At 56.8% G+C, this 23,331-nt stretch overlaps 8 protein-coding genes across 8 annotated transcripts; 4 read left to right on the forward strand and 4 right to left on the reverse strand.

Moving 5' to 3' along the window:
* Positions 1-345: 345 nt before the first annotated feature.
* DCS_02420 (uncharacterized protein) lies at positions 346-2,516 on the reverse strand (the record flags this gene model as incomplete). The annotated part of the gene is made up of 4 exons (XM_040799747.1): positions 346-473; positions 581-2,128; positions 2,229-2,380; positions 2,443-2,516. The coding sequence occupies 4 exons, from the start codon at positions 2,514-2,516 to the stop codon at positions 346-348; spliced, it is 1,902 nt and encodes a 633-aa protein (XP_040660630.1).
* Positions 2,517-4,123: 1,607 nt separating this feature from the next.
* On the forward strand, positions 4,124-5,188 carry DCS_02421 (putative 35 kDa ribonuclease H; the record flags this gene model as incomplete). Its single annotated transcript, XM_040799748.1, has 1 exon — positions 4,124-5,188. The coding sequence occupies one exon, from the start codon at positions 4,124-4,126 to the stop codon at positions 5,186-5,188; it is 1,065 nt and encodes a 354-aa protein (XP_040660631.1).
* A 277-nt stretch (positions 5,189-5,465) lies between these two features.
* Positions 5,466-8,267, reverse strand: DCS_02422 (uncharacterized protein; the record flags this gene model as incomplete). Its single annotated transcript, XM_040799749.1, has 4 exons — positions 5,466-5,755; positions 5,838-7,585; positions 7,645-8,088; positions 8,173-8,267. 4 exons carry the CDS (start codon positions 8,265-8,267, stop codon positions 5,466-5,468), a joined length of 2,577 nt encoding a protein of 858 aa, XP_040660632.1.
* Positions 8,268-9,655: 1,388 nt separating this feature from the next.
* DCS_02423 (dienelactone hydrolase family protein) lies at positions 9,656-10,840 on the forward strand (the record flags this gene model as incomplete). Its single annotated transcript, XM_040799750.1, has 4 exons — positions 9,656-9,719; positions 9,987-10,138; positions 10,221-10,346; positions 10,415-10,840. 4 exons carry the CDS (start codon positions 9,656-9,658, stop codon positions 10,838-10,840), a joined length of 768 nt encoding a protein of 255 aa, XP_040660633.1.
* A 499-nt stretch (positions 10,841-11,339) lies between these two features.
* Positions 11,340-14,088, reverse strand: DCS_02424 (Mechanosensitive ion channel family protein; the record flags this gene model as incomplete). Its single annotated transcript, XM_040799751.1, has 2 exons — positions 11,340-12,550; positions 12,612-14,088. The coding sequence occupies 2 exons, from the start codon at positions 14,086-14,088 to the stop codon at positions 11,340-11,342; spliced, it is 2,688 nt and encodes an 895-aa protein (XP_040660634.1).
* Positions 14,089-17,530: 3,442 nt separating this feature from the next.
* On the forward strand, positions 17,531-17,897 carry DCS_02425 (mitochondrial import inner membrane translocase subunit TIM10; the record flags this gene model as incomplete). The annotated part of the gene is made up of 2 exons (XM_040799752.1): positions 17,531-17,628; positions 17,705-17,897. The coding sequence occupies 2 exons, from the start codon at positions 17,531-17,533 to the stop codon at positions 17,895-17,897; spliced, it is 291 nt and encodes a 96-aa protein (XP_040660635.1).
* Positions 17,898-18,255: 358 nt separating this feature from the next.
* Positions 18,256-21,314, reverse strand: DCS_02426 (Sin3 complex subunit; the record flags this gene model as incomplete). The annotated part of the gene is made up of 3 exons (XM_040799753.1): positions 18,256-20,683; positions 20,741-21,082; positions 21,292-21,314. The coding sequence occupies 3 exons, from the start codon at positions 21,312-21,314 to the stop codon at positions 18,256-18,258; spliced, it is 2,793 nt and encodes a 930-aa protein (XP_040660636.1).
* Positions 21,315-21,926: 612 nt separating this feature from the next.
* On the forward strand, positions 21,927-23,331 carry DCS_02427 (regulator of gluconeogenesis Rmd5; the record flags this gene model as incomplete). The annotated part of the gene is made up of 3 exons (XM_040799754.1): positions 21,927-22,068; positions 22,123-22,256; positions 22,309-23,331. The coding sequence occupies 3 exons, from the start codon at positions 21,927-21,929 to the stop codon at positions 23,329-23,331; spliced, it is 1,299 nt and encodes a 432-aa protein (XP_040660637.1).

Below are 23,331 nucleotides of genomic sequence, written 5' to 3' on the forward strand. Positions count from 1 at the left end.
AATAGTTACAATACCATGCTCAAAATGGATGCATGAAGACTGCGCAGGCGAGAACCACGGTGTGAAATTGCGCAAGTGAAAAGAATAATAGTAAGAGAATCATGGACATCGTCGGTGGGATATAGATAATACGAGGCGGAGAAGCGGCCGAAACAGCAGGGTGGTATCAAACACGCCACCAGCAAACCCGAGACAGATTGAGCACCCGTTCCAAGGTCGAATTTGAATAAAGTGCAAGGCCACAATGACGGAGGAGATCGTGAATGGGTATATGTACAGTGCTGAAAAAGTCCGTCGTGTCTTCCGCGAGTGCTTCGGAGGCCAAAGTGCGAGCGCTGGCCAGCCTTAGTAGGCTAGCGGGACGGTGGGCTCCTCCTCGGCTTCGTCGGGACGAGGCGCCATGATCTCGCAAGCCTGCGCGAAAAATATCCGGCTGGGATTATCGTAGTCGTTCGTGATGCTATAGAAGTTGCCTGGGCAGAACGGGTCAGCAAAGCTGGCAGGGCACAAGACGACACAACGAGATACGGCATGCTGAGTCACGACTGCGCGAAATGAAAAGAGAAATGAAATGGCTCACCTCGGGGAACGAACCAGGTACCGCCGGCGGATATGCGGAACTGGGCTTCGTTGATGGTGACGAGGACCTTGCCATAGTGAACGAAGAAGACCATGTGCATCTTGCGCGAGTTCTTGGGCCGCTTCTCGGCGCCGGGTGGCAGGTCGACGACACCGGCGCCCATGAAGGGCATCGTCAGCGTTTTGGCAAACCGGAAGGTAGCATCCTTGATGTCGGACGTTTGGATGGCGTCGGCCGAGATGGCGATGCGGTCGTCCATGACCTGGACGGGTTCGTCGTCCGCCGGCGGCTCTTGCTCGTGCTCGGGCTCCCATAGGACGATCTCGCCGGTGACGGTGCCAGGGTTGTACTCCCACTCCTCGAGCTCCTCATCGTCCTCCACGATGGTGTTTTGCCGTTGCTTCGCCTTGGATGGCGGCCGCCCCTTGCCTCGGGTCGCGCGCTTCGGCGGCGGCGGCAATTCCCTCTCGACGCGGACGACCTCCTTGATGGTGGGCAGGACGAAGTCGTCTTTGTAGAACATGTCTGCCTGCTCCTCCTCTTCCCGTATTATCTGCTCGCCGCGCCAGTACTCGACGGGCTTGAAGGAGTGTCGGCCTGATCTCGTCTGCGTCATCGTCTCACCGCCACCGCGGACAGTGACGAGGCCGCGCGATTTGGGCAGTGGCGGGCCGCGTTGCAAAGCGACAAAGGATGCCTCTCCCGTGTCCAAGGCGGCATCGGATTTTGCGATTTGAGCCTTTGTCTTTCGCGCAAGCGGCTGGCCTTGTGACTTCGCCTTTTTCATGGTATTGGGCTTGCCGCCATTTATCGGTATCGCCTTCGCCTTCGCCTTCGCCTTTGACGCAGCGACGGCAGGCGCTGCTCTTTTCGCCGACGGTGCCGCTGCTGGAGGGCCAGGCGGCGGCTGGATGCGTTGCCGCTTGTGCCGCCTGGGTTCCTCGTCCTCTTCCTGCAATTCTGCGGGCGGTGGTGATTCGGTATGACCGGTACCGCCAGCCGAGGATCGAAGTGATCTTCGTTTCTTCGATTCTTTGCGTTCCGAATGCGGTGGTGGCCTTCTTGCGATGGGTGAGACGGCGGGTGCGTCCTCGTCGGACCGGTTATCCCGATCCTCCTCATCGGGTGCTCCCCTGGGACTGAAAGGAGGATCTTCGTCGTCGCCGCCCATAGCGTCAACCATCTGAATCGACTGCTCAACCATTTCATCGAAATTGATATGCGCGCTGTCCCCCAGGACTTCGTCGTCGTCGTCGCCACCGTCCTCTTGCACGTTGGCTCGTCTCTTGCCGTTGACGCCGTTCGTCTTAGCCCTGGCGCTCCCGGCCGCAGACCTGGCGGTCTTGGCGTCAAAGTCGAGCTTTCGAGTGACGGTGACGTCGCGATCCTCTGCGGCAGAGCGTCGGGCCAAGGAAGACAGCTGCCCCACGAGCGGGTTCTTACGCGCCGGGGAAGCCAAGTTCGTCTTCGCCGGGGAGCGACTCCTGGGCAGGGGGAACTTGAGGCTGCGCTGATTCTTAAGGAGCGTTCGGGGTCCAGGCCCAGCACCTGGGGGTAGACATGTCAGCGATGCAACGGGGAGTAGCCTTGACATGGCATCAGGGGAGGGGGCAAGGCGGAAATGGGACAGGGAAGAGAGCGGGCTTACTTGACGCAATATCCATATCCTCGCTGCCCGAGCTATCCTCGACGCCATTTGTAGAGGCGGCGGCCTTGTTGGGGGATGAGAAGATGGCGTCGAGGGGTTGCATGCCATGCTCGTCACGCTCGCCGCCATCGGGAAGGAAGACGCCGGTTTTGCTGGCTCAGGATTTAGAAGCGGGCAAGGAAGGTCCCGGGAGAGGAGAAAGGAGCAAACATACCGACCACGAACTCCAAGCTCATGAAAAGCTTGCGGCTCGGCAGCGGCCTCGCCACGCCTTGCGCGCGGAGCCATGATGGAGGGGGGGGATCGTGCGTGCGACAAAGCGCTTTCGCGGCCGTCGATGGTGCTTCTGTCGTACGCCTGCCTGCTTGCCAGTCCGCCTCCGTTTCGGCTTTTCGGCTACGAGGCCTCGGGGGAACGCGTCGCGTTGGCTGCGAGAAATAGCGGGCGGCGTGGGCAGTTTTTGGATGCTGAAATGGCGACGCGCTGGAGCCCGAAATGGTGTTTACGAGCGTGTTGAATGAGGACGAGCGGATCTACTAACTTGTATTACTGTGCCTTACAGTACTGTACAAGTAACAAGTAAGTACTTGAGTGTAAGTACATGGCCATTCGTACTGTTGGTGGGCAGGAACTGCCACTAGTGCGGCAAAGGCAATTAATCGGTCAACGAGATGCCCTATTTCGTCTACCTCCTACATCGGAGCGGTCAATCAATTAATACTGCGAGTACTCCGTGCTCCGTACGTAATCAAATTTAGAGCCTCTGGTTGCAGTACTCTGTACCTCGCTCCTAGTCTACTCCAAGTACTAATACTTGCTTGTTTGCACTCGCACAACTCAAGTACCCCTACATACTGTGCAGTAGTAAGTATGCCTAGCACTTGTCTTGTACGGCCACACCTAACACCTCTGTTTGGTAGGACTTGTTGCGCGCAGTGCGTGTAGCACAGTTTAGGTCATAAACATGCAAGGACAAATGTGCTACGAATGCATACATTTGGGCATGTCGAGCAGGGTCCAAGGCATTTTCCATCGCAGCGAGCAACTCGTAAAACTACGAGCGGCAGACTGCCTCCGGATTGAACACCACTATTTCCGAGTTTTCGACTGGCCAGCTTTGCTGTTGGCCGTACTCGTACCCGTATAAGGACCTGTATAAGGACCTGTACAAGGACCTGTACAAGGACCTGTACAAGGAAGTACCTGTACTCGGATGGCGAAACGGTGATGCACTCTGATAGTGCGGAGAAAGTACCTAGTACCTAGTACTGACCTTCGGTATGGACCACCTACAGTGAGCCTGTATGCTGTATGTCGTATATAGTACTCCATCCCGTTAGCACTATCAGCACACATGGACAATATGGAGAACTGGCATGTAATGGTAGCGCTCCTTACCAGAGTACCGACGAGAAGTGCACGTACAGACAGCAAGTGTACAAGAAGGCGCAGGTAAGTCCAGCAGTCCGCAGTGCAAATACAGTACTCCGGACTTGGAGTACATGCTCTGTAATTTTCTCAGTACTGTAGGACCTGGTTCCCCTTTCCAGGCACTTTATAGTGCTTCCAGCGCTAAACCTAATTCGCGCTGCCGGAGCTGTCGCAACGCGTCGTCGTCGTGGGGCTCACGGCGACAAGCATGCTTGACGTAGTGTCTGTCCTCGTGCAACTACAGTACTACAGTGAGTATACTTGCTTGCCTGCATCTACTATAAGTCTGCACCTGCATTCTTGTGCAATTTTACATCTGCTTCTACCATACAACCATCGTACCGCCATCGCCATCGCCGTCACCATCGCCGGCCTACATTCGCCTTCTCCACCGACCGCTGGCCAATTCCGCCTTCCTTGATCCCCCACCTCGGCTCCTCGATAGCCACCGACGCAAACTCGCCATGGACGACGATGAGCGAACGGCTCCATCCCCTCCGCCGCCGCCTACCTCTCGACCACCCCCCTCATCATCCACAACCTTCATCCCGCCCTCCGTACACGCCCAAACCCTTCGCTCGGGCGCATCCTACTCCCATTTCTCCCCCGTACCCTCCTCCCTCCTCGCGCCGTCCGATCCGTCCGATCCGTCGTCCTCGCCGCCCGCCTGCGCCCTCGGCGTCGATGAGGCCGGCCGCGGCCCCGTCCTCGGCCCCATGGTCTACGGCGTCTTCTACCTCCCGCTACCCCTCTCCGACCCCCTCCTCCGCCAAGGTCATCACTTCGACGACTCCAAGGCCCTCACGCCCGCCGTTCGCTCCGACCTCATGCGCGCCCTCTGCTCCCCCGGTTCCGACCTCCACGAGTCCTGCGGCTGGGCTACCGCCGCCCTCTCCGCGAGAGACATCGCCGCCGGCATGCTTCGTCCCGTCGTTCCCTACAACCTCAATGCCCAGGCCATGGACGCCACCGTCGACCTCATCAAGGCCGTCTACGCCCGCGGCGTCAACGTGCGCGAAATCTACGTCGACACCATCGGTCAGCCCGCCCCCTACCAAGCCAAGCTCCAGCGCATCTTCCCCACCGCCAAGATCACCGTTGCCAAGAAGGCCGACAGCCTCTACCCCTGCGTCAGCGCCGCCTCGGTGTGTGCCAAGGTCACGCGCGACGCCGCCCTCGAAGAGCTCTATCGGGCTCGTGCCGCCCACGATGCCGATGCCGATGCCGATGCCGACAACGACGGGTCCATGGCGTGGGGTTCGGGATACCCTTCCGATGGCCGTTGCGTGTCTTGGATGAAGGCCAATATGCATCCCCTCTTCGGCTGGGGCCCCGAGTGCCGCTTCAGCTGGGGCACGGCCAAGGACATGCTCGAGACCAAGGGCAACGGTGTCAAGGTAGAGTGGCCCGTCGACGACGACGGCGAGACGACGAGGCTCACCGATTTCTTCACCCCCGGGGCCGGAGACGCGGCCACCGAAGAGCTAGGGACATGGTTTGGGACCTCTACCGGGCTCGAGGCATTTTAGTCCTTTCTGCATCGTCGCGGCTTAATAGTAATATGCAACAAGGTCAAGTCGAAGACGCGAAACGAGCATGTAAATGCAATGGCACACACGTCCGAGCGATAAAGTCTTGGAGAGAGAGAAAAAGGTGGGGGAAAAATCTTGTAAGCCATACATGTCGACTACTTCTCTTGAAAATCACCTCATATCCTGCCCGATCATGATACCACGTGCTTGCATCCGGGTGTGGGTGCTTGCATCCGGGTGGCCGCGGTATTCCTTCCGTAGAAGCTTGATAGTCTCAAATCTCGTCATCGTCCGCCGGCTTGGCCGCCCGTTTCCCCCTGCTATCCAACGTGTCCATGTTGATGTCCTCGCGTGCGCTCGTCGACGCCGGCACCGCCAGGGCCTGCCTCGCCGTCTCCGAGTTGGCGATGAAGTCGCGTAGCTGCTCCTTGGCAATGTCGATGCCTTGCGTGAATGCAGCGTTGCTCATCTGCACCATGGGGCCGAGAAGGTTGAGCGTGTAGGCCACGTAGGTCCCCCCGGCAATCATGATGATCAGGATGAACAGGAACGGGTTCCGCAGAACTAGGCCATCATTAGTTTATCCGTCGCAACGTAACACGGGCAAGGGAGCAAGCAAGCAAGCCGATTCGGTCGCCCGACGTACCCATGAAGATTTCGTTCCAGCCGAGCGCCAGGAGGAGGGCGTAAAAGTACCACGGTATCTGGGCGATGCCGCCAATGGCGCTGCGCTTGGCTTCGACGTAGACCCCGTCGGCCGTCTTCTTGAAGCGCACCACGAGATCCTGCCTCTTGCTCTCGCTGAGCACCGTCATCTCCTCTTCGAGGCTCTTGCCTTCGTCCTCGTCGACGCCGCCGATCGGCGATAGGTCTTCCTCGTCGCCGACCTCGACCCCGCGCGGTTGAGGTCCGACGAAGCCGGGCAGGTTCGGCGGCGCGTACGTACCCGACAGCCGGAACCTCGACAGGAGCGGGATGAGCGTCAGGGTCGACTCCCTCGCCTTCGTGTAGAGACCCTCGATGTCGTCCGTCGGCCGCCATATCCGTGGCACGCCCGCTTCGTCGTAGCGAAACTTGTCCTCAAAGTTCTCCCGAAGCTTCAGGAGGATGTTGCCCTCCATCACCTCCTCCTCGATCTTCTCCCGGAGACCGACCCAGCTCTTCCGGCGCAAGCGCCACATGCCAACGTCAGCCTCGTCGTCGGTGGCATCGAAGCTCTTGGCTCGATCCGCGAACCGTTCCTCGGCTTCCTTGACGATACCGGTGAAGACGTTCCAGATCCTGTCCCAGAGATCCTTCTCGCTTGGCGGCTTCTCTCCTTCCGGGGCGGCGGTGGAGCCGCCCTTGCCGGAGCCGAGGTTGTTGAACTCGATGCCGACGGCATCTCCCAGCCGCGACTTCACCCAGCGTTCGACGCGCGTCGCCAGCCGGCGCATCTCTTCCTTGCGCAGCTTCGCGCTGACCTCGGCCAGCTCCGTCTCGAACAGCTGGTACTGCGCCCGGAAGTTGGTCCAGGCGACACCCTCCATCGCGAGCTCTTTGGCTTCGGCCTCGTAGATTTCGAGCGTCTTCTTCTTCTCGTTGGCGACGATTTCGGCAAACTCGTACGCTCCGCCGGCCTTTTGGCCTGCCTTGACTTTGTGAGCGACGGCCTCGCTGAAAGCGGCGACGCCGGCCTTGTGAGCGGCCGCCAGCTGTGCCTGGTACAGCGACTTGAGCCTCGCATCGACCTTTGCCTCGAGCTCGGACCTCTTTCGAACGTATGTTCCCTTGTGATAGCGGCTTGCCTGCGCCTCAAAGGCGGTGAAGATTTTCTCGCGCGCGCTGCTCCCCGTGGCGCCGAGCGCCGACAGAACCAAGATCTTGCCCAGTCTCGTCGCCTCGGTCTGCTGCTCCTCGAGGGGCGCAACGACGAGGTCGAAGGCGACGAGGACCTCGCGCGCAATTTCGTCACAGCGGAACTGTGCGAGGAGCTCTTGCTGCGTCGGCAAGTCGAGGTCCTTGTTGTTGACGATTTGGTCCCAGATGCCCTCGGCGTAGGCGGAAAAGCCGTCGGCGGGGATGCGTCGGTGATATTCGGGCAGGAAGATGCCGCCTTCGAGCTCTTGGTCGCCGTGGCCCCCCGCCTTGCCAGCTCTGTGGCCGGTCGCAAACCTCGCGCCGAGCTGATGGACCTCGCTCCTAAACCTTTCCTCCTGAAGAATCTTGTGGGGGAGGGCGGCGAAGGCAAAGTCGAAGTAGTCTTCTATCCTGGCGCTCTCGAGGCCGCGGGGCTTCGAGATGGTGGACCAAATCTTGGTCAAGTCCTGGACGAGCGTCGTTCGCAGGTTTGAAAGGGGCGTCGTTCCCAGATGGTCGCGAATGACGAAGAAGAGGAGGGATCTCGGCGTGGATCTGACGGAAGTCAGCGTGGCACTCACCATCGGCGCCTCGACGAGGCGGCGGGGACGTACTGCTTGTCCTTGAGGAAGAGCTGCAGGTTGACCTCGAAGACGGTCTTGAGCAAGCCCATGTTGGCGCCCTGATACAGACCGACCTGGTGCTCCCAGATGTTGACAAGCAGGACTTCGCTCGTGGCAAGGGCGAACAGGGCGCTCTTTCGCTCAAAGTCTTGATCCTCGCCACGCTCGCGACCGTCGGTGCCCTCGACGTCCATGACGAGGATGTTGTCGGCCATCTTGGCGCCGGCGCTCTCGCCGCGCTTGTTCTTGGACATCCAGATGCCCTTGGTCGTCTGGCGACGCTCCGTCTCCGACATTACGGAAAATTCGGTGCCGAAGAGGTTGTTAAGCAGGGTGGACTTGCCGGTGGACTGGGAGCCAAAGACGGAGATGAGATGATAGTTGAACCCCGACTCGGCGACGTGAGTGGCGCGGAGGTAGCTGTTCAAGTTTTGGCTGCGCCGGGGCAGGGCAGAAGAGCATCCATGTCAGCATCATCAAGCGCCAGGAGACGGAGACGGTTGGGTTGGGTAGATGTACTTGAACTCCTTTTCTTCGTCGATGACCTGGACGCCATGCTGGTAGTTGTCGCCGGCCGCCGACGTGTTGCCGACGGCGGAAAAGTGGCCGTTCATGATTGCGTGCGGGAGAGATGAGCTGAGGGTCGGGCAAACATGCGGTAGATGGAAAGGGCGTCGTCATGCAGCGACGGGTTGACGTAGGAGGAGATGGGAGAAAGTGAGGAGTAGACCTGATGTTGGAGACGCTGTTCGGGGGGGGGGGGGGGGGGGGGGGTGCGACAGTAGCTTGCTGAAGGGAAAGGGGCTTTTGTTTGGGCCAGGCACATGCAGGTGGGCGGAGGAGTTCGATGACGGCGCTAATTCGCTATTGGAGCTCTCCCTCCCTGTTGCTCAGCAGTCCAGAAGCCACATGCTCATGGCACGCCACCTAACTAACCCAGGGGAGCAATTGACCAGCAGAAAAGGACGGACCCTAGACGAATTGGGCAGTATACGTAGACAACGGAGATCGATTCTCCGCCTCCGACGGCCCAGTACGGAGTGGCTGTTCTCTGTAGTTATAGAGTGCGCAGTGCTTTACATGTCATGTTACAGTTCTTGTAGGTGTGCTCCGTACGCCGTACATTTAAACGACTAGGTACCTAAGTAAGTAGTACTATATTGTACTCCGCACTAGTAAGCACAACACCTTTGTTTCCATCAATTTGGGCTCTGCTACTAGCTGTCCATGTCGTGGTTGCAAAGCGCCGACCTTCTGCTACACTTGCTCTTCCAAACCATACTGCTCCATGTATGTTTAAGAGCATCCGTACGGGATACAATACTTCGTCAGACGCGGTGATGTATTAAGACGCCTTGAACGTGTACTATTTTTGCTGACACATGTAAACAGAATTTGCTTTCCGTCAGCTCTGGGATGGGAAATGATGCGTGTTCGTCCCATACCGGACACCTGTACGGAATATTGCAGAAGCATAGACATGCGGTCAGGTTTTGCAATCCAGCCTGACCTTACATCCGCTTATTTGCTCGCCCTACAGAAAAATACATTGATTATATGGCATGTATCCAGTGGGCGTGTACTCCGTACCTACTGAGCAGTACTACACCGCAGTTGACATGTGCTGTATATAGCCTGCCTCGCTTCGTTAAACGTCGGCCCATGAACATCATCGACAGGTGTCGTTTTGTACAAGTCAGAGCTGAGGCACGTCACAAACACAAATGTAGCTACCTAGGTCCTAGGCACAACTTCAGAGTGAAGAGAAGAGTGTCTTTTTACGCAATTGACTTTTGATGCTGTTGTGATGACTTTCGCCCGAGGTTCAGTACCCCAAGTACCAAGTACCTCCCACTGACCGCCCCTCCCCCATCTTAGCTTCATCCAGCTTCACCTGTTATCACCGTCAACGACATCCCGAGTGTGACGACTGCTTTCTATCTCATCGTCACTCTCCACCCCCTGCTGCCGATCCAGAAACCCCTGTGTTCACTCGCCCAAAATGCTGATCCACGAATCGCATATCGACGTCCGCACGTCCGCCAACGGCAAGGACAGCACCATGCGTATGAATCTCTCGTGACCCTCAACATCCCGCATCCCCTCGCCGAGCTCACTCATCCCCTAGGAATATTCGTCTTTCACCCGGTAATCCCCGGGTATCCAAACGCGTGGGCTCTCCGTCAAACCTTGCCATTCGAACCTCTGACTGACTCCAACCGTAGTCGCTTCCCGGCCGTCTGTCTCTTCAGTGAAATCTATCAAGGTCGTCCCGCACTTCTCTATGCCCACCGTATTCCCGGTGCAGAACGTACGCTGACGGTGGAAGCCAGTCACCGGTCCCGTCGCGCGCTTCGCCCGCCAGATTGCCGGCCATGGGTACATTGTCGCCGCGCCGTCCTCCTACCACGACTTTGTCGGTCCCGAGCCCCTCCAGTACGACGCTGCCGACACAGACCGCGGCAACCAGTTCAAGAAGGACAAGGTGCGCTCCCTCAGACCAGCAAAGACCTACTCCATCCCATCGGGGCCACCTCATCGAGCCGTCACGTTCTGACGTCGTCCAGACACTGGCGTCGTATGACGCAGACGCGCGTGCTACCATCGACCACCTCCTCTCCTTACAAACTTGCACAGGCCGGGTCGGCACCACAGGCATGTGTCTCGGCGGCCACCTCGCCGTCCGTGCCGCTGTACGTCCCCCTTTCCACTCCCCCAACCCGCCCCGAACACGGCTCGTGCAGGTCTTACGACGTCGTAGCTCGATACCCGCATCTCCGCCTGCGTCTCCTACTTCGCCACCGATATCCAATCCCGCACCCTCGGCCCCCACGCAGCCGCCGACACGTCCCCGTCGCCACCCCCCAGCTCGGCCCACACACTCGATCTATTTCCCTCCCTCAAGGGCGAGCTCGCCATGATTTTCGGCATCCAGGATACTCACGTCCCCGACGCCGGCCGTGACCTTATCCGCGCTAAGCTGCGTGACGCCGCCGTCGTCTTCAGCTTCCACGAGTTTGCTGGTGCACAGCACGCCTTCATCCGGGACGAATTGAGCAAGGGCCGCTATGACCCAGCCGTGACCAAGGTTTGCTTCGAGGTCTTGCTCGAACTGTTTGGGCGAGTGCTCCGAACGGACCTTGGAAGCAAAGACCCAGCTGTGGCCCCTCCGGAGCATGTCTGCTAGACGACTGTTGATGTGTGACCATGTGTCATGGGATGTCGAGTTCAATGCACGTCACACATCATGGTCCGTCACCGTACGAGTCATCATGGCATGTACCTTGATAAAAAAATCACTTTTTATTTTTCTCTCGCGGTGCTGATCAAAAGCGAACTTCATCACCGCTACTATCCAGTCCCTACCCGCATAACGGGCGAGGTGACATCAATATTGTTGTATGTTGCGTGTTAAATCAACCCTCGACATCAAGAAAAAAGCGGTCGTTCCGAGCATGTGCCAAATTGCCCGTCTTTCACCAAAGCAAGGCCGGCGCAAACGCTGCATTGCAGGTCGACTTTCCGATGAAGATTTTTGCTCGCATAACTTGTGCTGCTTGTATATGACTAATCCGTCCCCAGGATGCCGAGGCAGAAATTGATTCAGGTTGGCGTTCGATGAGCAGCTTGACGAGCGCGCAAGGTAGAGGTAAATATTACCATCAAGTCATTCGTCACGCCGCAGATCACTTGGGATGGCCGGGCGATGGCCTGCGAAAGCTGGGGCCTCGATTGGGGTTGCGTTGTGAGTCGCTCGGCTGTAGTGCCCGCTCATCTTCCTCAGCCGCCGAGACAACAGCCGGCTGCCCAATACGATTGAGGCTGTAAAAGGATGACGGCATGTCGGTCTGGGCCTCCTCGTCAAACGTCTGCAGCCGCGGGCTGTTGGTGCTTCGCGGGTAGCTGGCGGGGTAGCTTTCGGACTGCGCAATGTTCGGCAGCCCCTCGCCGGCCCTTCGACGGCCACGCGTGCTCGCCCGCTTGAGGAGCGCCGTGCGAACCGACTCTATGTCTCTGGATCGACGCCTGTCCTCGGACGCTTCCCGCGAGGCCTCGTATCCGTCTCCACGGCTGGTGATGTCCCAAGCGCGCCGGGTTTCCGCAGGCGGCGGAGGCGTGTTGACGTCGGAGCCGGCGTGCTTCTCGACACGGGTGACCTCCTCTGCTGCGTCCCCGCCGTTGGGGGTGGCCATCCGCGCCTTCTCCTTGTCCTGGAGGGCCTCGGCGCGGGCGGCGGAGGCAAATTCGTCGGTGACGGCAACCGAGTAAGTAGGGTTCGTGGGACCGCCGAGCGCCTCGCCGCCAGCGCCGGGCCCGTAGATGGGCACCTTTCGGAGCGCCGTGACGAGGGCGCACATGAACTTGGACCGACGGGTACCGCGCACGACGTCGTTATGCCAGTTGGACTTGTGCTTTATGCTGATGTTCAGAGTGAGCTTGTTCAGGTCGCCCATGCCGCCAACGCTGATGCTGAAGTCGGGCTGGAAATCGCGGGAGTTTTCCGGAGACCTGACAAACGTCTCCATCTCCATGCGGAGATTTTCAATGTCATCAAAGGTGGTGTCGTACGACACATCGAGCGTCATCGTTTCCGTCATGGCCTTGCTGCGAGATATGTTGTCGATCCAGAGATTGTTGAGTTGGATGTTGGGCACCTGGACAACCTGCTTGGTGTCGATGCGGGTAAAGACGGTGTACAGGAGAGAGATTCTGTCGACAATCATCTTTGTGCTGGTGATGTCGACCCTGTCGCCTACGTCGAAGGGATGCTTGACGAAGAGGAAGATGCAAGAGCCGAGGAATTCCTGGGCAGTGACGGCAAAGACGAAGGACAAGGAGAGGAATGTGGTTCCGGCACTAACGATGGTCGTCGCGAAGCTGCTCCTGAAGAAAACCACTGGTTCCGGCTGTCAACGACGAACTCGGACGACGGCGGGCGGAAGGGGCGGTGGACTTACGGAATACGAAGATGACAAGCATGAAGACGACAAAGAGCAGGACCTTGTCGAAGACACGGAGCGCCTGGCCGATGTCCTTCATGCCCTCGCTGATTGCCTTGCGCTCGCGGCCCATGTCGACGACCTGGCGGACCATCTCGTCCAAGCTGATGTCTCCGTTCATGTCCGTATCCATGGCGTTGAAGGCCTCCTCGGCCTCGTCTTTGTGGGAAGCGCCGAGGACCTCGTAAAAGTCCTCGACGTACAGGGCATCCTTGCCCTCGAGGACAAAGGACATCCAGATACGGCGGGCGAGCGCCTCAGAGGCGCTGCGCTTCTCGAGCGCCTCGAGGACGATGGAGTGAGCCGAGTTGGGATTGAAGACTTGCTTGCCGGTGATCTCGTGGGCGATGCTGCCAAAGGCCGAGGTGACCTTGTCGCCAAATCGACCGACATCGCCGATGAGCTTCATGGGCGTCGCCGCGCCGTTGGTCCTCTTGCCGCCCTTCTTCCGCAGCATCATCTCGATGCTGTCGCTGATGATGTGGTCGTCGTCGGCGAACTCGCGGCAGAACATGGGGAAGAGGGCGCGAGAGGCTTCGAAGAGGAGGCCGATGAGGTAAATATCGCGTTTCGAGGCCTTGATGCGGTTTGAGAAGGAGCGTTGATGGTAGGAAACGCTAATCAGCTGGACGATGGCCTTCTCGGCCAGGAAGAGACCGGATGAGACGAACAAAGCGCCGAGGATCTGCTCGAGGACGACGACCCAGTTGATGCCAACGGAGCTCGCCTGGCGGAAGAGGTTCTTGAAGGTGAGCCAGCTGGCGAGGGCCCAAAGGAGCAAGGAGACTGGAATGGTCAAGTTGGTCAGAATGGTGGCGTACTTGCGGACGCCCCTGCTGACGATGCCACTAAAGAACATGAAGATCTTGGGCAGGCAGGCGGAGGCAATCTTGGCGAGCCAGAGGGTGATCCAGGCGATTTCGATCCAGAAGAAGAGCTGGAACAGAGGCGGGCCGGGGACAACAACCGTCTTGGCGTCGTTGACGCTCTCGAAACTGCCGACATGAATGTCGTGCCTGTGATCTGTGAGGGCGAGAACGACGATGGGAACGGCGAGGAGAATGCCGACGGGGATGATGTAAACCATGTAGCGGGTGATGTTGGAAAAGCCAACGACCTTGGCATAGATCCTGCCCATAGCATTCACACTGACAATGTCACTGTCGCCGGTGCCTGCGCGACCAAGACCGTCTCCCATCCTCTTTCGACGGCCGGCGTGGCGAGGACGAGACTCGCCCTTCTCGTTGGCCGTCGGCGAGGAATCATAGCTCGTCGAGGTGGCGAAGACGGGCTTGCGGGTACCGGTTGTCGAGGCATTGCTTCGGATGGTGGAAAGGGGAATGCCGGAATCCATGTCGCTTCGCGAATCGGCGCCGCCGCCAAGAGGAACAAACCCCGAGACACGCGAGATGAGGGAGTTTGGTCTGCTGGGCATCGGTGACGGGGAACAAACAATGGGGAAGTTCCGCCCGTCTCGCGTACAAGGGCGCGTGAGCGTCTTTGCTTCCTATAAGAAGGCGGCCGGCCTTTGTCGTGGTCGTGATGCTATCGAGCAAAAACAGAGAAGCGAGCAAGAAGGAAGGAGGAAGGAAAACAACACGATTCAAGAATCGTCACTAATTAGCGTTTCGTCGCGAGATACTGGGCCAACGAAGACGCCAAGGTCGAGGCAGGACAGCGACGATCCCTGCCGGGCAGCCAGCTGAAGGCCAGCTCCAGGTGGTGACGGACAATCGCAGATTGATCGGCGACGAGGATGATGCAGGGACTGCTCGTCGATGCAGTGTCGGGGGCGCGGGGCAAGTCGGCAGAGGATCTACCGAACGATGAAAGGACACATGTAGGTGCGTGACGAGCGAGAGGCGAGGGAGATGAAGGACAAAAGAGCGAACGAAGGGGACGATGAAGGGAGAAAGACAAGAAAAGCACAAGATGGGTGGGGGATGACGAGGTGGACAGCAATGGGTAGATAGGTGCATGAGCAGGTAACAAACTGAGTGAAGGACGTGGATTGGAGGTGCATATTCGTCTACAGTACGGAGTATTCGAACTCCGTACAGTGCAGCATGGGTGCGGTGACGACCGTGCTGGTGGTACGGCGCTGGCACGAAGCAGGGGGGGGGGGGGGAAGCACCTAGTGTTCCCGCATTTCGGGAGGTCAGTGGCAGGCTACTATCAGTACAAGTACTTACTTAAGAACAGTAGGACGCCTTCTGTACGACCACGGAGCGGAGTAGACCTGTACCATCGAGTGCTATGGCATGGGTTCCCGCAAGAGGTGGTTGTGCTGTCAGGTACAGAAGCACGTCAGGTATTGCACGTGCATACAGTAAGTACAATACAGTGTACAAGTCATATCAATACCTAGTAGCCATCGCCTCCCGCGTACTCGAGCGGGTGTGGACATCCACGCACAGTGTGCGTGTTGGTTGCGAGCCAAGTGCATGCACCGATGCTCGTATATTATACCAGTCTTTCGGCCCGCTTGCGTACCGCGTTTTCGGTACCCGCTACCGACGTTATGAGAAGCAAGAGTATCCAACAGGATACGAACACTGTACGGTACTTGTGACGCCACCGCGCATCTGAGACGATGGGGTCTTGTGGATCGCCAAGCGGCGCGAGAGCGTGGCACCGGGCGGGTGGTGGCGCAAGGGTGTGTCCCACCAGTGATTGGTATTTTCGTCGCACAACGAGCTAGCGAGCATGCGTTCCCTGTGCAGTACGCAAATTTGCACACAGTACGCGTTCCGTACCCTATTGCACCTCGGCACTCTGTAAGTACGCAAGTGCGGGACACTGGGCCAGCTTTTCCCATTTGCAACGCTCGCTTGTGCAGTTGCACAACAATGGCCACCATTTCGACTTGCATGTGCCAGCGCCAGCATCGACCCATGTGTGTTCCGTATTAAAAATAGTACTTGTACTTGCATACAAACAACTAATACTCCGTACAGTACGGAGTACATGTACTGTATTTGCCAGTAATAGTTGTACTGTAAGTACACGTTGTAGGTGTACTTTGAGTACAAGAACTTACTGTACTTGCAAGTACTCCGTACTCCATACTTGCATGTATACTGTACTTAGGTGTACAGAGTACAGAACTTTGTACAAGTTTACGCGTTAGTGGGTCGCGAAGGTCTCCATCATTTTCGAATGCGACCTCGTACTTGTACACCACGTGTTCTTACTCGCTTACTCGTCAACAACACCACCGTCATCGCCAAAAGAGGACACCCCCTCCCCCCATTTCGATGAGATCAGCAAAGCCTGCGACAGGGCTCATGCCAGCTGACATCACACTCTCCTAAGCTAGGAAGCTATGACGATAGCCTCGTGCCCGTATTCGTGCTCTAGGATGGACTTGCTCTCTGTTCATGTAAGTGTACATGCATGGGTGCCTACGTTATAACATGACCATGCGTCATTCTTCATGCCAGTGATGACAACAGCATCGAGCCACCGAGAGACCTTAATCATGCCCAGTGCCTATGCAGAGTTTCACACTGTATTGTTGACCCAAGCACGGAATACTTCGTACTGAAGTACAAGTCAACTCGTGTACTCCGTACTTGCAGTAATTGTAGGTGCAAGTACTTAAGTACGGTCTTTGTACAGTACAGTACTTACATCACGTCATTGGTTTGCCAGTCAGTCGAGCAGGTACATACTCCTTCGTAACTCTCACTTCTTAAGTATACTTTACACCTAAGTATGTGCTCCGTACAACTGGGCCGAACCCAAATAGGACAGGCAGGACAATACCAGGACGGCAACTCCGATCCTCCATCAAAATTCGCCTTTCCATCACCGGCATCCCAGAGCGGCGAAAAATTGACACATCTAGAGTCAGCCAAGCTCCTTTGAGAGCTGGACGGATAGCGGAAGGGTGGTGGCGGCCAACCCGAGTCATTTTGAAACAGCTTGATTGTACTTCCATCCCGAAGACCGCCGATGTTCATTCCCCTGCGCTGCGCATTGGCCAATAAACAACATCGACAGGGACGGCAAAAAGCAAAATAATAGGATCATGCATAACCCGTCTGTTTGAGCAAACAATTACATACATGTACTCAGTACAAACAGGACTAAGTACTACGTGGACGGAGTCCATGTGCTAGTGAACGTTACGGAGTAAAACTACCTACAATACAGTACGGAGTAATTACATGTACACGGAATACGGAGTACTGTACATGCATGTACAGCAAGCACATCATTCCTTATAAATGAATGGCTGCAGAGGGTAGCCCAGCCATCGATCATCCCTCCATCGCAGGACATGTACTGTATTGTACAGTACCTACAGTGATACTCCGTACAAGTACTTACATGCATATCATGACGTACAAGTGCAGTGTGTTGTCGGCAATTGGTCCAGCTTCTGAATGGAGCGTGTCGGGGAACCGTTGCCTTGACTGCTTAAAGGCATCAACGGTACGAGATAATAGAACACGGTTGCAGATAGAGGTGCATGTACAGCATGTTCGAATGGCATCCAAGAGTCTTGAGTAGTAGATTTAACTCAAATCCAACAAGTACTCCGTACGGAGTACTGAGTAATTATTTTACTTCGTACGGACTTGCACAACTACTTAAGTATGCGTGTTTTTGGCGGCTATCGATAAGCTCACTAGCAATTACATAAGCGTCCCGCAACCGACGCCCAAACGGGGAAATTTTATTGCAACCCATCCCGTCGAGGAGCAACGTTAAAAGACAGGTACGGAGTATTTACTAGCATCATCGTCACAAATTCGATCCACCCGCATATCACGTACCGATCCTCTTCTAACCTCAGTTGATTGACTTTCTTTCGGCGCTCCCATCCCTCCCAACTCCAACGGAAGCCCGCTTCAAACGTCGCCTCCAAAATGTCGTTCCTCGGAATGGGCCGCCAGCAGCCCACCTCGGAGCAAAAGATTGCCGCCGTTGAGGGCGAAATGCGCATGATGGCTGACACCTACAACCGGTGAGCACATCTGCCTGGCTCTCGGATCCTGGGGCTTGTCCCGTGAAAACCCGCCGCTGACAAAGGCGATGTGCAGCCTGCAACAGTCGTGCCAGAAGAAGTGCATCCCGACCGACTATCGCGAGGGCGAGCTCAACAAGGGGGAATCCGTCTGCCTCGACCGTTGCACCGCAAAGTTCCTCGACACCTCGATGAAGGTCAGCGAGATTATGCAGCAGCAGGGCCAAGCCATGGGAGCTTCATCTCAGCAGGGGGGCGGCATGTTTTAGCGCCAGCAAAAAGATAGCTAGTAGGTGATACGGAGCAATGGGTAAATATCCGATCAAGTCAGGAAAGGGACTTGGAAGGCATCGGGCAGGCACAAAACAGTGTACGAGTATAGAGGATGCAGCCTTGCTAGGATGGAGCAAGAGTACGGGGACCATGAATTGTATAAAATACGTAGCGGATCGACTACACCATGACGAAGAGACGCATCTCTCCTGGAGCTCATCAATCATCCTTGCTCGAGATCCGGGCTGTCTCGTTTATGCACTGCTGTCTTGAGGCGACGAACGATCTCGATGAGATGAACCACGGCAACTCCGCGTGAGATGCGCATTTTATCAAGCCTTTCCCCGTCAACCGCTACTCTACCGAACGCGTGATCTGGGGTCCCGTGCCTATGCCCGTCACTGACCTGACCAACCAGTGCAGCCAGCTTTCCGTCTCGAGCAGCGTTTTCAGTTCCACGGCGCGCTTTTCAACGTCCTCCACCTGCCGCTCAAAGTTTTGAATGCCGTCCTCGACATCGTTGACCTTTTGCACGAGGCTGTCAATCTCGTAGTCGAGTCGCGCCACGAGCAACTCGATTTCTCGGACGCTTTCCGTGAGGCTGACCCGCTCCATGGCAAGAAGCTCGTCTGAGTTGTATCGCACTTTTCGACACGCCTCGCTGAGTTGCTGGTAGACGCCCTTGAGCTCCGTCTTGTCCTTCTCATACCTTTCGTTCAGCGCCTCCACGTTCTTGAGCTTCTCCTCCACCCATGGCCCTACCCCATGCACAATATCATCGATGAGCCGAGCGAGATGTGCCGCCTCTTCCGCACGAGCCGCGAAGCATCCAACCCCGCCCGTCGTGTCCATAATGTCGACAATTTCATCCCATCCAAGGACAGCTTGCTCAGCATCGCCAAACGACATTCGACGTCCCCACCGATTCTCGTTGCTGATGTGCTTGTGCGCAATGTCAAGGACGCCGCAGCTGCGCCTCCTCGACAGCATGCTTGGCTTCGCCTCCGACATGCCCTCTTCCTGGAGTCGAGCGTCTTGCACGTCCTTGTCATCCACCGCGGGTACTTCGGGCACCGCATTCTTGCTGGCTTCGGAACCAACCTGTTCCAGCGTGTTCTCCTGGTCCGACAATGCTATGCTGTCATCAATCGGCCGCCGCTTTCCCGACCTCGGGTCCAAGACGCCGGCCGCTGCGTCGCGAGAGTCGTCCGACAGCCCCTGGGATAGATCCAAGTCCCCTCGTCGGATGGCAGTCAGGTATTCTTCCGGTTTGTTTTTCCACGTGAACGTCCTTCCAAGAGCTGCAGGCGGAGAAGCCATGCCGGAATGTTGTGATGCGCCGGGCGGGATGTGGCTCGCAAACCCGTTCTCCGCAGCAAAGTCTTCCTTGGTGGACACGGTTTGGCGACTGGCATGACCTCGCCTCCCGCCACCAACGGCATCCTTGATGCGACCCAGGCCTGAACGCGCATCGCTCATCTTCCCAGCCACGCTCTTGAAGACGGCCCTTTTAAGAGCATCGCGATCGCCAGGGCCGTCTGCCGCAACGTTGGTCGCTGAACCTGGCGGAAACGACGAATAGACAGGAGCGGTTTCATCTTTCCTCACCTCCGACTCCTCTTCCGGAGAAAGCAACTGTGCAATCTCGGGGGCGACGGGTCCCAGGTCCTCTTGACCGTGGTCGGAGCGGTCCGCTGTCCATGATCGACGAGGCTTTCCATGCCACAACCACTTTGGCCGTTCGCCATAGGCTAGACTGGCAAACCGGTCAATGTCCAACGTCTCAATATCAGCAAGGCCACCTTTGTCCTTGCCGGAGACCATGTCCATGACCATCTCGCCTCGCCTGCCGCCTATTTCGGTCACGGTAGACTTGACGGCTTTCTGCACGCGCCAACCGTCCCCCGCCGCTGCCTTGGCTGTTGCCGTATGGAGCCTGAAGAGCGTCTGGCGATCCAAACGTCGAGTCTTTTCAAGCTTCTGCTGCTTCTGAAAGTAGGCCACTCCTCGCTTGGTGCATTCTATGTCGAAAACGTCTTTGGAGACTGGGGCCCCATACCAATGAAGTCGATTTCGTGCCCCCATGAGCATCCCCAGCAGGGCAGCCACGGTTGATGGTCCTAGTATACCATCTGTGGGCTCGAAGTTGTAATGCTCCGCGCCGACCTCGGTCCACCAATTTCCAATCGCGGTCTCAGTCACGTCACATAGAAGCCCGTCTATGTACTCATGACCTAGCTTCTCAAACATGTAAAGGGCGACCTGACACAATTTGATAAGCTCCACAACAGATTGATGGAACGAAATCCTGTCGCTAGTTTTATACAGCTGCTGGAACTTGGCCTGAGTCGCCTCCGTGGGGTCCACGAGGGCCAAGCCAGAGCGGCCAGAGCAGGACAGGCGTTTCAGGTTCTCGTTGATGATGAACAACTGCCGATGCTTTCGCACGTCTCCATCGGGAACGGGGATGACGGTAAGGGCAGAGGGGAAGCTGCTCAGATTTGCAACCAGTAGCTCTCCGAGATGCGTCTCCTTCGGCCGGGCGTGGTGTTGGTGCGCAGCCTTGAAGTAGACTCGTAGCCTTGGAGACCAGAGGTCCTCATCCTCAGGAACAGCCAGGACTCCGACGATGATGGAATGGGCCTCATCTCCGGTGTAGGTTGCGATGACAAGGGTAGGAGATTGCCTGGAGCAAGCCCATTGTTCGACGATGTACAATTCGAATCCTCGAAGGACGCTTCGACGCTCGAGGACCGCAACATGTGGATCGTCCTCGAGGAACCTATGCCACCAGCGTCAGCATACCTTCCGCCTGAAATGCGCGCCCGAAAAACCGCACCTGAAGGCAACTGGGTCGGGTAAGACAATGTTCCGCCATGTGATGGCAGGGCCAGGCGATGACGAGACCACGCGATCATTCACCGGCCTTTCCAGATGTGTCGACGTCCCATCCGCGGGAGCCGGCCTCAATGAGGGCTGGGCGGATCCCTTGCGATAAAGGAGAGGCTCATCCTCTCGACGAAGTCTGCCTTCCTGGGACAGGGGAGGCATGAGACTCATGGGTGATGTAGTGTCGTCTGCCGGTGCGGCAGTCGCGGATAAGCTAGGCGACGAGCATCCTTGGGATTCAGCAACAATGGCAGCCACCCAAAGGAGCTCGTCACGGCCGTGATTATATGCGCTGTGTGAATGGCACGCCGGTTACAGGCGCCTTGGTCATTTCACACGCGCGCAGGGTGGCGGAGAGGGCATGTGATGCAAGAGGATGTGGCACAATGATGAAGGAGAGCCGATAGCGGGGTGTCGCGTTGAGCAACGAGGATATCGTATATCGGGTCCGTTTATGAAGCGGGGCTTTGGGACTACTGTACTTCCTTGTACTGTACTTACAGTACCGTACGGGGTACAAGCATTACTAAGTACTTGGTATTAAGTACGGTAATTAACCGAAGTGCTGTAAGTACAGTACGGAGTACTACTTGTAGGTACGTGGCCGACACTGCACCCACGTACAAGTGTACTACAGTAGGTACCTGGTCGTTGCGGATTCTCTGTATTACTTACAGTACATGTTCAGTACGGAGTACAGGTAGCGTTTGCTCTGTTGCTCAAGTATTGTAGGTGCAGTGGTCCTGCGTACTAGGTATACTTGAGTAAGTACAGTTTGCGGCAGTGCTTGTTCTGCTTACATGCATACTGCTAATTTCACCGCATACGGTTAATTGTATGGCTTTGATTCAGTCATATCAGCCACATGGGCGGCCACTTATCGATAGCGGAGAACGGTTGTCACCACCCATACCTTCTACCGAGCACCTACATACAGTACACCGACTCTCTGACTCCTTCGACGACGACCTAGTCTTTCCGCCCCCTACCTCGAACCATTTGCCCTGTCGCTCGATGCCGACCCGATATACCCAGAGATTACTGTTCTAAACCAATGACTTAACGCGAATCTATAGGAAAATATCAATCGTTTGTTTTGTGTGACCTCGCCTAGGTCGCTCGTATGTGCCACTGCCATGGCTGGGGCTGAAGACTCGCCATTCCCGCCGCTTCTTAACGAGCTGGCCCGTGTTCGAAGATCGAATCTCACGGCGGCGATCGGAGATGTGGACAAGATCATAGGCCTCCTGATGGCTGCGCGGGATCAAGTCGCTGCTGGTACGCTAACCCCATCATGGTTGAGTCTTCAGCACCGTCACTAACCGTTGAAAGATGACGACGCCCACAAGATCGGCATGGCGATGACGACGCTTCAGAATCCCGTCAAGGCTCAGTTGGAAGCCATAAACAATGATCTGAAGGAGGTCACCAAGGCCCAGAAGGCCTTTGGCAAAGCACTCGACAAGGTCCGTGATTCTGACCAAAGGCATCTGGTGGTGACGACGACGCTGACTCTAGCAGGCTCTCCCACAGCGAGACCTCCCCATGGAGACGGACGCGATGGCGGATCATCCAGCACTCATAAACCGGGCCCTGGCCATGCATCTCCTACGCGAGGGCCAATTCTCAGTCGCCTCTACATTTCTACGAGAGGAGCAGCAACAGCGGGAGCAGAAGGAAACAGCGACCATGTCCCAACTCCTGCAACGAAGGGACGAAGATGGCGACAACAGCATGACCAAGGACGACGAAGGCGATGCCGAAATGCAAAGCCTGCATTCCGAAGACTTGCAGGACAAGTTTTCTGAAATGTACAGCATCCTGGCGGAACTGAAGCAGCGAAACCTCACTCCGGCAATACGATGGGCTCGGCTCAACAACGGCAGGCTGGAAGGTAAGGGAAGCAACCTCGAGTTTGAACTGTGCAAGCTGCAGTACATATGGCTCTTCAAGGGTCATGCTCAGAACGGCCTGCCAGACGACAGCAGCAACGGGAAGCTTGGCGCGCTGGCGTATGCCCAGAAGCACTTTGCCCCTTTTCAGAGACGGCACCTAAAGGAGATTCAGCAACTCATCTGCGCAATGCTATTTGCCCCCAACATCGAATCGTCACCCTACCGGCACATCTTCGAAATCAACTCGGCGTTCGAAGACGTCGCCACATCCTTCACCCGTGAATTCTGCTCGCTGCTCGGCCTAGCCGCCGAATCGCCGCTGTACGTGGCTGTCACGGCAGGATCTATCGCGTTACCGCGCCTAATAAAATACACGACCTACATGAAGGAGAAGAAGACGGAGTGGACGACGGAGAATGAGCTCGCGTTTGAGACGCCCCTTCCGGAATCCATGATATACCACCCCATCTTCGTATGTCCCGTCAGCAAGGAGCAGACAACCGAGTCGAATCCTGCCATGATGCTCCCGTGCGGACACGTCATCTGCCGCGACAGCCTGCACAGAATAGCGAAAGGCTCTCGCTACAAATGTCCTTATTGTCCGACCGAGGGACATTTGCGGGATGCCACGATGATAACCCTCTGA

The sequence above is a fragment of the Drechmeria coniospora genome, chromosome 01 (assembly GCF_001625195.1).
Source record: "Drechmeria coniospora strain ARSEF 6962 chromosome 01, whole genome shotgun sequence".
Taxonomy (NCBI): Eukaryota; Fungi; Ascomycota; class Sordariomycetes; order Hypocreales; family Ophiocordycipitaceae; genus Drechmeria; species Drechmeria coniospora.